This window comes from Procambarus clarkii, chromosome 67, assembly GCF_040958095.1.
Source record: "Procambarus clarkii isolate CNS0578487 chromosome 67, FALCON_Pclarkii_2.0, whole genome shotgun sequence".
NCBI lineage: Eukaryota > Metazoa > Arthropoda > Malacostraca > Decapoda > Cambaridae > Procambarus > Procambarus clarkii.
Genome location: NC_091216.1, coordinates 14576971 through 14591970, shown reverse-complemented (window position 1 = coordinate 14591970; position 15000 = coordinate 14576971). Strand labels below are relative to the sequence as shown.

The 15000-nt window shown below is 49.0% G+C and overlaps 1 protein-coding gene across 9 annotated transcripts in view; it reads right to left on the bottom strand.

Moving 5' to 3' along the window:
- The window catches only part of LOC123767550 (sodium voltage-gated channel paralytic), a 328629-nt gene that overhangs the window by 74902 nt on the left and 238727 nt on the right, over positions 1-15000 (bottom strand). For 7 of the 9 annotated variants that reach the window (XM_069310346.1, XM_069310351.1, XM_069310345.1 and 4 more), the window contains 4 exons: positions 14467-14629; positions 12911-13107; positions 11731-11935; positions 3928-4062 (listed from right to left, as the gene is read on the bottom strand). In XM_069310346.1, coding sequence (XP_069166447.1) covers positions 3928-4062; positions 11731-11935; positions 12911-13107; positions 14467-14629 — 700 coding nt within the window. The remainder of the gene's footprint in view (positions 1-3927; positions 4063-11730; positions 11936-12910; positions 13108-14466; positions 14630-15000) is intronic. The other 2 variants (XM_069310354.1, XM_069310348.1) reach the window with 1 other exon arrangement.

The following is a 15000-nucleotide window of genomic DNA, read 5'->3' as shown; positions in this document are numbered from 1 at the left end:
GTGAGGTTGGATTACCCGTCCCACTGTGTACTATAAAGTACAGCGAGGTGGGGTTACTCGTCCCACTGTGTACTGTTCAGTACAGCGAGGTGGGGTTACCAGTCCCACTGTGTACTGTCCAGTACAGTGAAGTGCGGTTACCCATCCCACTGTGTACAATCCAGTACAGCAAGGTGGGGTTACCCGTCCCACTGTGTAGTGTAGTGAGGTGGGATTAACCGTCCCACTGTGTACTATGTAGTATAGTGAGGTGAGGTTACCCATACCACTGTGTACTATAAAGTACAGCAACGTGGAGTTACCCGTATCACTGTGTACTATCTACTACAGCCAAGTGGGGTTACCCATCCCACTGTGTACTATACAGTATAGTGAGGTGGGGTTACCCGTCCCACTTTGTACTATAGAGTACAGCAAGGTGGGGTTATTCATCCCACTGTGTACTATACAGTATAGTGAGGTGGTGTTAACCGTCCCACTGTGTACCATAGAATACAGCAAGGTAGGGTTACCCGCCCCACTGTGTACTGTCCAGTACAGCGAGGTTGGGTTACCCACCTCACTGTGTACTGTCCAGTACAATGAGGTGGGGTTACCCGTCCCACTGTGTACTATACAGTATAGTGAGGTAGGATTACCCATCCCACTGTGTACTATACAGTACAGCGAGGTGCAGTTATCCGTGCCACTGTGTACTGTAGTGAGGTGGGGCTACCCATCCCACTGTATAGTGAGGTGGGGTTACCAGTTCCACTGTGCCATCCAGTACAGTGAAGTGGGGTTATCCGTCCCACTGTGTACTATACAGTATAGTGAGATGGGGTTACCCATCCCACTGTGCACTATACAGTATAGCAAACTGGGGTTACCCATCCCACTGTGTACTATAGAGTACAGCGAAGTGGGATTACCAATGCCACTGTGTACCACAGAATAGTGAGGTGGATTACCAGATTGATAATGATTAAGCCACCCAAGAGGTGGCACGGACACGAACAGCCCGTAAGTGGTAGATGTTTGGAGTGAATGTGGTCTTTGGTCGTGAAGCATCTTGAAATGTCTCTGAGTGTGAGTTACCCATTGCTGTTGTTTTAGATTCAGCTACCCGGAACTGAAAGTTTCTAGCAGCACGGGCTATGGTGAGCCCGTCGTACATGCCTGACACAGGAGATGTGCGGGTTACCCTGTTGTTTTAGATTAAGCTACTCGGAACTAAGTTCCTAGCAGCTCGGTCTATGGTGAGCACGTCGTACTTACCTGGCACAGGAGATGTGCGGGTGGTGGGTTACCCTGTTGTTGTTTTAGATTCAGCTACTCGGAACTAAAAGTTCCTAGTAGCACGGGCTATGGTGAGCCCGTCGTACTTACCTGGCACAGGAGATGTGCGGGTGGTTATCTTGAGATGATTTCGGGGCCTTAGTGTCCCCGCGGCCCGGTCCTCGACCAGGCCTCCACCCCCAGGAAGCAGCCCGTGACAGCTGACTAACACCCAGGTACCTATTTACTGCTAGGTAACAGGGGCATTCAGGGTGAAAGAAACTTTGCCCATTTGTTTCTGCCTCGTGCGGGAATCGAACCCGCGCCACAGAATTACGAGTCCTGCGCGCTATCCACCAGGCTACGAGGCCCCTTTTTTTTGGTGGTTTACCCTGTTGCTTTTTATTCAACTACTCTGAACTAAAAGTTCCTAGCAGCACGAGTTATAGTGAGACCATCGTACTTACCTGGTACAGGAGATGTGCGGGCGGTGGGTTACCCTAGTGTTGTTTTAGATTCAGCTACTCTGAACTAAAAGTTCCTAGCAGCACGGGCTATGGTGAACCCGTCGTACATACCTAGCACAGGAGATGTGCGGGTTACCCTGTTGTTTTTAGATTCAGTTACTCGGAACTAAGTTCCTAGCAGCTCGGTTTATGGTGAGCACGTCGTACTTACCTGGCACGGGAGATGTGCGGGTGGTCTGTTACTCTGTTGTTGTTTTAGATTCAGCTACTCGGAACTAAAAGTGCCTAGTAGTATGGGCTATGGTGAGCCCATCGTACTTACCTGGCACAGATGTGCGGGTGGTGGTTCACCCTATTGTTTTTTATTCAACTACTCTGAACTAAATGTTCCTAGCAGCCCGAGTTATAGTGAGCCCGTCGTACTTACCTGGCACAGGAGATGTGCGGGTTGTGGGTTACCCTAGTGTTGTTGTTGTTTTAAATTCAGCTACTCTGAACAAATAGTTCCTAGCAGCATGGGTTAATGTGAGCCCGTCGTACTTAACTGGCACAGGAGATGTGGGGGGTTTTCGGTTACCCTGTTGTTGTTGTTTTAGATTCACCTACTAGAAAAAAACTTCCATGTAGCACGGGCTATGGTGAGCCCATATGTGGAGGCTCTTCGGAACCAATATCTGTATCAATAGCTGGTACTGGGGATGGGGTCCATGGATGCACCAATCCAGTCCAAGACCATAAAGCTGGTCAGACCGGTGAATTCATGGGGTATACACTTACAGTTGAGTGCCACAGGAGTCAGCAGGGCTGGCCACAGTTGGCCTGTCTAGGGGGAGATGTCTGGATGTTGTAAGAGGATTGGTTTCCTTATCCCAGTTCGCCGAAGTTGGTAGTCTGGTCGAATTTCCTTCTTCAAGGTGTCGAAGTCGCAGAGGTGATAGAGGTGTTCTTGAGAAACGACCATGCGAAGGATCCTTCCTGCTTCCCTACACTTGTATTCCCAGTAGTCGTTGTGGATTATGGAGTTATTCCCAGTAGTCGTTGTGGATTATGGAGTTATTCCCAGTAGTCGTTGTGGATTATGGAGTTATTCCCAGTAGTCGTTGTGGATTATGGAGTTATGCTATCTGTCCTCCTTGGAAAGTAGGTGGCCACGTCGGATATACCGTGAGGAGGCAGCATGGGAGCCTGTCAGTCTGGTTGGTGCCAGTGCAGGATTTGGAGATGGTCCCGGGGCGGCCTCACGAGGAGCAGGAGAGCCGGTGACATCGACTGAAGCATGGGAGTCGGTGGAGTCATCGTGATCGGCTTCCTTGAGTTCATCTTCAGAGTCGGGCGAGTCATCGGAATCGGCCTCGTCGCCCTGGTCAGCTGTCCTGGGGGCTGCTGCCGTCCCTGTCAGTGGGACAAGCTCCGACAACTGCCGAGTCGCTGTGGCCGGACCGTGAGGGTTTCCTGGGGGTCGGATCAGGGATCCCGGAGCGGAGGGTTCGGTAGCAGTTGTGGAAGCTGGGTCATCGGGTATAGCAGCTGTCGGAAGTTTATTCGTTACTCTACTTCGGCGTTGGAAATGGTCTTTACCGCTGTCAGCATCGTGTTCTGGTCGTTAATGCTGGAAAGGATGTCGTCGTCGTTGCGGTCGGTCTTCCTGGCAAAAACGGTCCTGTCCGCCAGGTAGCGTCTTGCAGGGTGGTCGGGGCGGTGGTGATGAATATCTTCTCAAAGTGTGAATCGCTGGAAAAGAGCAGATGAACACCCTATTTTGTCTCCAGGCTGTCAGAGGTGGCGGAGATTTATGCTAAAATCTCTGCGGTGGAGAGAACGATGTTCTCCCGGAGGCGAACCGTTACATTACATACATACATACAACCGTGACCCTATGCAACACGGTACAGGTATGCCTTGAACCATAGGAGCTTGGATCGGCCTCAAAGATGGATGTTTTGTCTTGCAAATGTTAGTATTGTGTTAGATTCAGCTACTCAACACAAAACGTTCCAAGTAGCATGGACTCTGGTGAGCCCGCAGTGGCCTTACCTGGCACAAGAGCAGGGCTGTAACTTAGGTCTTGCAAAAGTTGTTGTTTTAGATTTAGCTACTCAGAGCGAAATGTCCTGAGAAACGGGCTATAGTGATCCCGTAAGTCTTGCAAAGATGGATGGACCTGAAATACTGGTGGGGGTAACCATTTCCACTGCGTACTCACCTACAAAGTCGAAGCCGTCCATGGGAATGTCGACGTGGGTGTGGTCCTTGGGGAGCTTCTTGTTGGCCATCTGTCCGTCCATCATGATGTCGTCGGCCTCCCCGTCCCGTGGGTCTGTAAGACGCCGCGTCAACACTGACTCACTAATCATGCCACTGTCCAGCTCTGGTCCTACCTCTGTAAACCGCTACTCTACCTCTGTACACCGCTACACAATCTCTGTATACCGTTACTCTACCTCTAAACCGTTACTTTACCACTGCACACCGCTACTCCACCTCTGTACTCCGCTACTCTACCTCTGTACACTGCTACTTTACCTCTGTACACTGCCACTCTACCTCTGTACACCGCTACTCTACCTCAGTACACCGCCACCCTACCTCTGTACATCACTACTCTACCTCTGTACACCACTGCTCTACCTCAGTAAACCGCCACCCTATCTCTGCACACCGCCACTCTACCTCTGTACCCCGCTACTCTACCTCTGTACAACGCTACTCTACCTCTGTACAACGCTACTCTACCTCTGTAAACTGCTGCTTTACCTCTGTACACTGCTACTCTACCTCTGTGCACTGCTACTCTACCTTTGTGCACTGCTACTCTACCTCTGTACACTACTTCTCTACCTCTGTATACTGCTACTCTACCTCTGTACACCGCTACTCTACTTCTGTACACCGCTACAGTACCTATGTACACCGCTACTGTACCTATGTACACTGCTACTGTACCTCTGTACCCTACTACTCTACCTCTGTACACCGCTACTCTACCTCTGAACACCGCTACTCTACATCTGTACACTGCCACTCTACCTCTGTACACCGGCCCTCTATATCTGTACACTTCTGCTCTACCTCTGTACACCGCTATTCTACCTCTGTACACCCCTACTCTACCTCTGTACACTGCTACTCTATCTCTGTACCCCGCCACTCTTCCTCTGTTCACCGCCACTCTACCTCTGTACACTGCCACTCTACATCTGTACGCTGTTACTCTACCTCTGTACACCGCTACTCTACCTCTCTATGCCGCCACTCTACCTCTGTACTCTGCTACTCTACCTCTGTACACTGCTACTCTACCTCTGTACACTGCCACTCTACCTCTGTACACTGCTACTCTACCTCTGTGCACCAATATCCTACCTCTATACACCGCCACTCTACATCTGTAAACCGCCACTCTACCTCTGAACACCGCCACTCTACCTGTGTTCACCGCCACTCTACCTCTGTACACCGCCACTACCTCTATACTCCGCAACTTTACCTCTGTACACCGCCACTCTACCTCTGTACACTGCTACTCTACATCTGTACACCGGTACTCTACATCTGTGTGCCGCTACTCTTACATCTGAACACTGCCACTCGACCTCTGTACACCGTCACTCGACCTCTGTACACCGCCACTCGACCTCTATACACTGCTACTCTACATCTGTGCATCGCTACTCTACGTCTGTGCGCCGCTAGTCTACATCTGTACACCGCCGCTCTACCTCTGTACACCGCTACTCTACATCTGTACACCGCTACTCTACCTCTGTACACCGCAACTCTACCTCTGTACACTGCCACTTTACCTCTGTATACCGCCACTCTTCCTCCGTACACCGCTACTCTAACTCAGTACACTGCCACCCTTCCTCTGTACACCGCTACTCTACCTCTGTACACCGTCACTCTACCTCTGTACTCCGCTACTCTACTTCTGTACAACGTCACTCTACCTCTGTACACTGCTACTCTACCTTTGTACACTGCTACTCTACCTTTGTACACCGCTACTCTACCTCTTTACACCGCCAGTCTATTTCTGTACACTGCTACTCTACCTCTGAACACCGCTACTCTATCTCTGTATACCGCTACTCTACCTCTGTACACCGCTACTCTACCTCTGTACACCGCTACTCTACCTCTGTACCCCACCACTCTACCTCTGTTCACCGCCACTCTACCTCTGTACACTGCTGCTCTACCTTTGTATACCGCCACCCTATCTCTGTACAACGCCACTCTACCTCTGTACACTGCTACTCTACCTCTGTACACCGCTACTCTACCTCTGTACACCGCTACTCTACCTCTGTACACTGCTGCTCTACCTCTGTACACTGCCACTCAACCTCTGTACCCCGGTAATCTACCTCTGTAAACCGCTACCCTACCTCTGTACACTGCTACTCTACCTCTGTACACTGCTACTCAACTTCTGTACACTACTACCCAACCTCTGTACACTGCTACTGAACCTCTGTACACCGCCACTCTACATCTGTATACTGCTACTCTACCTCTGTACACCGCTACTCTACTTATGTACACCGCTACTGTACCTCTGTACACTGCTACTGTACCTCTGTACCCCGCCACTCAACCTCTGTACACCGCCACTCAACCTCTGTACACTGCCACTCTACCTCACCCTACTACTACTGTTTGCCAGTCTATTTCTGTACACCACTACTCTAGCTCTGTACACCGCTACTCTACCTCTGTACACTGCTACTCTACCTTTGTACCCCACCACTCTACCTCTGTACACTGCTGCTCTACCTCTGTACACTGCCACTCTACCTCTGTACATCGGTACTCTACCTCTGTAAACTGCTCCCCTACCTCTGTGCACCGCTACTCTACCTCTGCGCACCGCTACTCTACCTCTGTACACTGCTACTCAACCTCTGTACACCGCTACTCTACCTTTGTACCCCACCACTCTACCTCTGTTCACCGCTACTCTACCTTTGTACCCCACCACTCTACCTCTGTTCACCGCTACTCTACCTCTGTACACTACTACTCTACCTCTGTACACTGCTACTCAACCTCTGTACACAGCTACTCTACCTCTGTACACGGCTACTCAACCTCTGTATATTGCTACTCTACCTCTGTACCCTGCTACTGTACCTCTGTACACCGATACTCTACCTCTGTACCCGGCTACTCTACTTCTGTACCCCCCGCTACTCTACATCTGTACACTGCCACTCTACCTTTGTAGACCGCTTTTCTACCTCTGTAGACCGCTTTTCTACCTCTGTACACCGCTTTTCTGCCTCTGTACACCGCTACTCTACCTCTGTACCCCGCTACTCTACCTCTGTACACTGTTTACACTGTTACTCTACCTCTGTATATTGCTACTCTACCTCTGTACCCTGCTACTGTACCTCTGCACACCGATACTCTACCTCTGTACACCGCTACTGTACCTCTGTACACTGCTACTGTACCTCTGTACCCGGCTACTCTACTTCTGTACCCCCCGCTACTCTACATCCATACACTGCCACTCTACCTTTGTAGACCGCTTTTCTACCTCTGTACACCGCTTTTCTACCTCTGTACACCGCTACTCTACCTCTGTACCCCGCTACCCTACCTCTGTACACTGCTACTCTACCTCTGTACCCCACCACTCCACCTCTGTTCACCGCCACTCTACCTCTGTACACCGCTACTCTACCTCTGTACACTGCTACTCTTCCTCTGTACACAGTTACTCTACCTCTACACTCGGCTACTCTACCTCTACACTCGGCTACTCTACCTCTGTACACAGTTACTCTACCTCTGTACACTGCTACTCTACCTTTATTCACTGCTACTCTACCTCTATACACTGCAGTCTGTGGCTTTTACAAAACTATTTTGTACACGACTTGTCATCTATCTCATCTATCAGGCCTACTCTGATCTCATCTATCAGGACTACGGTGATGTCATCTATCAGGCCTAAGGAAATCTGTATGAATAACTTGACAATGCTGCTCTTCATTATTACTGTTTCAAAACTGTAGAAGATGTAAAAGCTTTAGTCACGTGGGTCAAAGTTTTACAAAACTTAGGAAGAGGGACCCTCCTCGGGGGCAATATCGGAATGACACGAGGAGAAATAATGGTAACACTAGCTGAAAGAAAATCTTGTATTCAATTATTATCTTTAAACTCGATTCTTCCCATGCAGGAGGCTGCCAAAAGTGTTGATATGGTCTATCTTCCACTTTGTTTCTAATGGTCCATTTCAGGTCCACTTTCTCTAAGAGTCTTGACCAAATTATCCATCCATGTGCTTGTTCTAAATTAAAGGTTTATCTGAAAGGATCTCTGTATGCTGTCTTTGATTGACAGTCTGGCGGTGGTTCCAATAAGTTTTGCTGTTATGGTGGCTATCCTTTGTTTCATCCTGTTTTCTAATGCACAGACCTAATGTGACAGTACACGGTGTATTGTATTTTTACCATTACGGGGGTCAGGTGTAGACAAATGGATCGAACAATGGGGTCAGGTGTAGACAAATGGATGTTGTTGTTATAGATTTAGCTACTGGGAACAAAAAGTTCTAAGTAGCACGGGCTATGGTGAGCCCGAATTGGACTTATCGAGCAATGGGTTTTGTAGGGTATACAAATGGATTAAGAATAAGGAATAAAGTCGAAAAAGAGTAAAATAAGGCGAAATAGGGTACGAAACACATACCAAGATTAATCAGGTGTAGTGGGCGTGGCATGTTGAACAGTGTCTTCTATGTTGGCATCTTCACGTTCTAGTCTTGTTCTTATTCTCATGTTGGGTAGAGTGAATAGTTTCGTAATTTGGGTATTTATGGTGTGTTGTTCTATTTTTATATGGATTGTTTCAAGAATTTGTAATCTTCTTACATCTTGGGTTTTGTCTATTGTACAAGTGATTTTATTCAGCATTTCTCTTGTTAAGGTGATGTCATGGGCTTGTCTCATGTGATTTCTGGGGGCACCGGTTTGAAGATAACAGGTCAAATACCTCGTCAGCTTGGTCGACGTCATACCTATGTACTTAGACTGAAGGTTACATCCTTCGTGGGGGCAAGTGTACATGTATACAACGTTTGACTGCTGTAAAGGGTTCTCCGTCGGCTTCGGGCTGTTTTTAATAAGGAGGTCGGTAGTCTTCTTTGTTTTATAGAATATGATTAGGTCTATGTTTTGGTCAGGAGTAATGCTTTTTATTCCTTTACGAATTATTTCTTTCATTATTCTTTCGTCTTTTTTTATGTTCACTGTGCATAGTTGATTTGTAATATAATTTTATTGGAAATGTTGTGGTTTCTGTTCTAGGTTCAGGATTGTACCATCGGTCCAGGTGGCTTCTTATAGCAGTGTTTATTTGTGTTGCTATATCCATTGTTCACCAACACCTGAGTTATTCTTTCAAACTCCCTACTCACGTTACTCCATTCGGAGCAGTGGGTAAGTGGTAAACCCATTCCTCGATCCATTTGTCTACACCTGACCTCATTGTTCGATCCATTTGTCTACACCTGACCTCCTAATGGTATAAATGAAATATGCCCTGTACTGTCACATCGCTTAAGAATGAACCATGTAGGTTCGAAACGTTGTGTAATTTTATAATAAGTGTAATACATTTTACAGTTATTTATTTCTTTTTCTTCACCTCGAACGAACATGACTTTTGGAGAACTCCTCTTCCAATTAAACCCAGATGCAAGAGCACTAGTCAGAGGGATAGAAGCATTAAACAAGAAAATAATCAATACAGAAAATGCAGTCATATTGAATTAAATGTGTATATATATATATATATATATATATATATATATATATATATATATGTATATATATATATATATATATATATATATATATGTATATATATATATATATATATACATATATATATACATATATATACACACACATATATGAATGAATGCTTATGATCTCATGTGTTGTTTTCCGCGTCATCTTGTGACTTCAAGAACAATCATAGGCAGTTAACTTATCAATAATATACACGTGCATGAGACGGAGTTCAATTAGAGGTGGTACTCTCTTTATAAATCTGTGCGAGTGCGGGAGAATATAATATATGCCGTTAAACAAAATTATGATTACCGTTCCTGATTACCATTTAGTGCGAAATGTTGCTTGATCACAGTGCCATATATTGAAGAGAAGCATTGCAAAGTGAAGTGATTTAGAAGCTAAATGTAGACGTGGGTGTCATGGTGGAGGTTGAGGTGGTTGTGGAGGTTGAGGTGGTTGTGGTGGACGGTGATGGTGGTAAGTGCTGGTGGTAGTAATTGTGTGTGGTGAAGGGAAGACCAACCTGGTAGTGATGATGTGTGTGGTGAGGGGAGAACAACCTGATAGTGATGGTGTGTGGTGAGGGGAGAACAACCTGATAGTGATGGTGTGTGGTGAGGGGGAGACCAACCTGATAGTGATGGTGTGTGTGATGGGGGGAGACCAACCTGGTAGTGATGGTGTGTGTGGTGATGGGGGAGACCAACCTGATAGTGATGGTGTGTGTGATGAGGGGGAGACCAACCTGGTAGTGATGGTGTGTGTGTGGTGAGGGGGAGACCAACCTGGTAGTGATGGTGTGTGTGTGGTGAGGGAGAGACCAACCTGATAGTGATGGTGTGTGTGTGGTGAGGGGGAGACCAACCTGGTAGTGATGGTGTGTGTGGTGAGGGGGAGACCAACCTGATAGTGATGGTGTGTGTGATGAGGGGGAGACCAACCTGGTAGTGATGGTGTGTGTGTGGTGAGGGGGAGACCAACCTGGTAGTGATGGTGTGTGTGTGGTGAGGGAGAGACCAACCTGATAGTGATGGTGTGTGTGTGGTGAGGGGGAGACCAACCTGGTAGTGATGGTGTGTGTGTGGTGAGGGGGAGACCAACCTGATAGTGATGGTGTGTGTGGTGAGGGGGAGACCAACCTGGTAGTGATGGTGTATGGTGAGGGGAAGACCAACCTGATAGTGGTGGTGTGCGGTGAGGGGGAGACCAACCTGATAGTGATGGTGTGTGTGGTGAGGGGGAGACCAACCTGATAGTGATGGTGTGCGGTGAGGGGGAGACCAACCTGGTAGTGATGGTGTATGGTGAGGGGAAGACCAACCTGATAGTGATGGTGTGCGGTGAGGGAGAGACCAACCTGATAGTGATGGTGTGTGTGTGGTGAGGGGGAGACCAACCTGGTAGTGATGGTGTGTGTGGTGAGGGGGAGACCAACCTGATAGTGATGGTGTGTGTGATGAGGGGGAGACCAACCTGGTAGTGATGGTGTGTGTGTGGTGAGGGGGAGACCAACCTGGTAGTGATGGTGTGTGTGTGGTGAGGGAGAGACCAACCTGATAGTGATGGTGTGTGTGTGGTGAGGGGGAGACCAACCTGGTAGTGATGGTGTGTGTGTGGTGAGGGGGAGACCAACCTGATAGTGATGGTGTGTGTGGTGAGGGGGAGACCAACCTGGTAGTGATGGTGTATGGTGAGGGGAAGACCAACCTGATAGTGATGGTGTGCGGTGAGGGGGAGACCAACCTGATAGTGATGGTGTGTGTGGTGAGGGGGAGACCAACCTGATAGTGATGGTGTGTGTGGTGAGGGGGAGACCAACCTGGTAGTGATGGTGTATGGTGAGGGGAAGACCAACCTGATAGTGATGGTGTGCGGTGAGGGGGAGACCAACCTGATAGTGATGGTGTGTGTGGTGAGGGGGAGACCAACCTGATAGTGATGGTGTGCGGTGAGGGGGAGACCAACCTGATAGTGATGGTGTGTGTGGTGAGGGGGAGACCAACCTGATAGTGATGGTGTGCGGTGAGGGGGAGACCAACCTGATAGTGATGGTGTGTGTGGTGACGGAGAGACCAACCTGATAGTGATGGTGTGCGGTGAGGGGGAGACCAACCTGATAGTGATGGTGTGTGTGGTGACGGAGAGACCAACCTGATAGTGATGGTGTGTGTGATGAGGGGGAGACCAACCTGGTGTCTGATCGCTGATCTGGTTGGTAAGCTTGGCGCGGATATGCTTCAGACCGTTCATGATGGAACCCTTCACCCAAGCTTTGAAGCGGGCTATGCGGTCGAAGGCCTCGGACAGCTTGTTTGGCTCACCATCACTCACCGGCGCGGAGAGGTTGGAGGCGCCGAAGCTGCTCAGTAGCAGGGCCAAGAACAGGTTCAGCACCTGGCACCAGGAGTGAAGTTAGCTTTCCCCTCTACCTCTGCCCCTTCTCCTGCTGGCCCCACGCACTAAACCCCTTCCATTGACCAGAAAACATTGATTTCATATATACAATATCATGTGATAACATCCTAACAACACACACACACTCTCCCTTCACCAGTTGGTTGATGGGACCAAAGAGCCAAAGCTCAACCCCCTCAAGCACAACTAGCTGAGTGCACAGTAACCATAATTATGCATCATTACTACTTACCGTTGCTACCATTACGTGTGTGTTTGCTGGGATGGCATTAGTAACCACTTACGCAGAAGGGATATGGTATCCACCAAGAACCTACACATTCCACACGGGAAAGAATAGGTGAGCATAAGAACACATTCTTAGACTATAGCCGCCTCCATAGGGAACCGGGAGGCGCAGGGAACACACCGTCTAATAGCCTCCCTACTCTCATCTTTATTTATTTATTTTTGTATTTATTTATATATACAAGAGTTCTTACATTCTTATACAGCCACTAGTACGCGTAGCGTTTCGGGCAAGTCATTAATCCTATGGTCCCTAGAATACGACCCCCGCGAAGAATCATTTAACAACCAAGTACCCATTTTACTGTCGAGTTAAATAGAGGCTACAGTTAAGGATCCCAGTAAATCCTCCCCGGTCAGGATACAAACCCAGGACAAAGCGCTTGCGAAACGCCAGGCGAGCGTCTTAACCACTACACCACGGGGGCTGTTATCTTACCTCGGCCACACATGATAACTTACCTGTGTAGTCTATATGTGCAAGACGCGTGCTGACGTGAGCTGAAAGAAGCATTTTCTGCCTCTGCTACTTACCACCAAGTGAGCTGAGGGAAGCACTCTCTGCCTCTGCTACTTACCACCAAGTGAGCTGAGGGAAGCACTCTCTGCTTCTGCTACTTACCACCAAGTGAGCTGAGGGAAGCACTCTCTGCCTCTGCTACTTACCACCAAGTTACCTATGATGACGGTAGCCATGAAGAAGGGTATACAGGAGTAGTCTCCCACCAGCATACAGTCCCACATGCTCTCAATCCACTCCCCACACAGCACCCGGAACACTATCATGAAGGAGTGCATAAAGTCCGTGAAGTTCCAGCGCGGTAGCTGGCCATCATGACTCTCTGGAAACCGCGTCACGTTGTCTGGAACACAAGAGAGAGTCAGCTGCTCACCTGCCGCCCGCCACATAGTTTCTGTACCAGCAAAACTTCAAACCTGAAAGATTCATTAATGAATGTATCAAGCCTGGAAGAATGATCGGAGGATGTATCAGGGGGGGAGAGTGAGGGGGCTGGGGGGAGAGCAGGCGGGCTGGGGAAGAGCGGACGGGCTGGGGAAGAGCGGGCGGGCTGGGGAAGAGCGGACGGGCCGGGTGGGGGGGAGCGAACTGGCGGGGGAGGGGGGCGGAGCGGACAGACTAGGGGAGGCGGACGGGCTGGGGGGGAAAGCGGACGGGCTGGGGGGAGAGCGGACGGGCTGGGGGAGAGCGGATGGGCTGGGGGGGGGGAGCGGGCGGGCTGGGGGGGGAGCGGAAGGGCTGGGGGGGAGAGCGGACGGGCTGGGGGGGGAGCGGACGGGCTGGGGGGAGAGCGGAAGGGCAGGGGGGAGAGCGGACGAGCTAGGGGAGGAGCGGACGGGCTGGGGGTGGGGGAGCGGACGAGCTAGGGGAGGAGCAGACGGGCTGGGGGGAGAGCGGACGGGCTGGGGGGTAGCGGATGGGCTGGGGGGGAGGAGCGGACGGGCTGGGGGGAGAGCAGGTACAGACCAGCCCGTGGGCGGCTCAAGTTCCTCAAAATATCAAGACAAATCCCACCTGGAGGTGTGAAGGAATGGAGGTAGGCTTTTAACAATGATTCATAAGTAAATACAACAAAAACCAGGGCCAATGAGCTAAAGCCCGGTTCCTACATACACAGGTGAGTACGCAGACGATGAGTCACAATGACGTGACTAAAGATATGATGACCAAATTACACATCAGAAAGTGAAGAAACGACGACCTTTCGGTCCAGACTTGATAATGACTGTTGAATTGACTGTTAAACGACTTGATAATGGTGCAGGACGGATCGAAACGTCGTCGTTTCTTCACTCTCTGATATGAGGTTTAGTCATCACAGGTGAGTACATTAAACAATTAATTTTACATGAGCCGACGAAAAACGGAAGAATTTATTGTTTACGAATAACATATACAGTATTTAATAACCCAAATGCACCCACAATTTACACTAACTGTTTTCATTATTACATGACACCCAAATGTTACACAATTAAATTAAAAGAGAGAGAGAGGGAGAGAGAGAGAGAGAGAGAGAGAGAGAGAGAGAGAGAGAGAGAGAGAGAGAGAGAGAGAGAGAGAGAGAGAGAGAGAGAGAGAGAGAGAGAGAGAGAGAGAGAGAGAGGAGAGAGAGAGGAGAGAGAGAGACGGACAGACGGACAACCAGACAGACAGACAGACAGACAGAGCGATAAACAGACAGACAAGCCACACTTCCTACCAATGTAGTTCTTGCCGAAGAGCTGCATGCCCATGACGGCGAAGATGAAGATGATGATGCAGAGGACGAAGGTGAGGTTACCGAGGGCGCCCACAGTCTTGCCCATGATGGAGATGAGCAGGTTGAGGGTCGGCCACGACTTGGCTAGCTTGAACACTCGCAACTGTCGCCACACAACACAAATACCAATATTCACTAATATTAACAAAAAGGAAAAAATACAATACAGCAGACTGAAGATGTTCATTGAAAAGGTCCATTGGTCATTGTATAAGTGTGAGCATTTCGTCCGGGAGAGTATGCTCAGTCATCGCTCAGGGAGCGGTAAACCTCGGCATTCAGAAAACGGACATAATGCTTACAGTGTACACATGGACATAATGCTCCCAGTGTACACATGGACATAATGCTCACAGTTTACACACAGTGCTTACAGTATACACACGGACATAATGCTCACAGTGTACACATGGACATAATGCTCCCAGTGTACACACGGACATAATGCTCACAGTGTACACACGGACATAATGC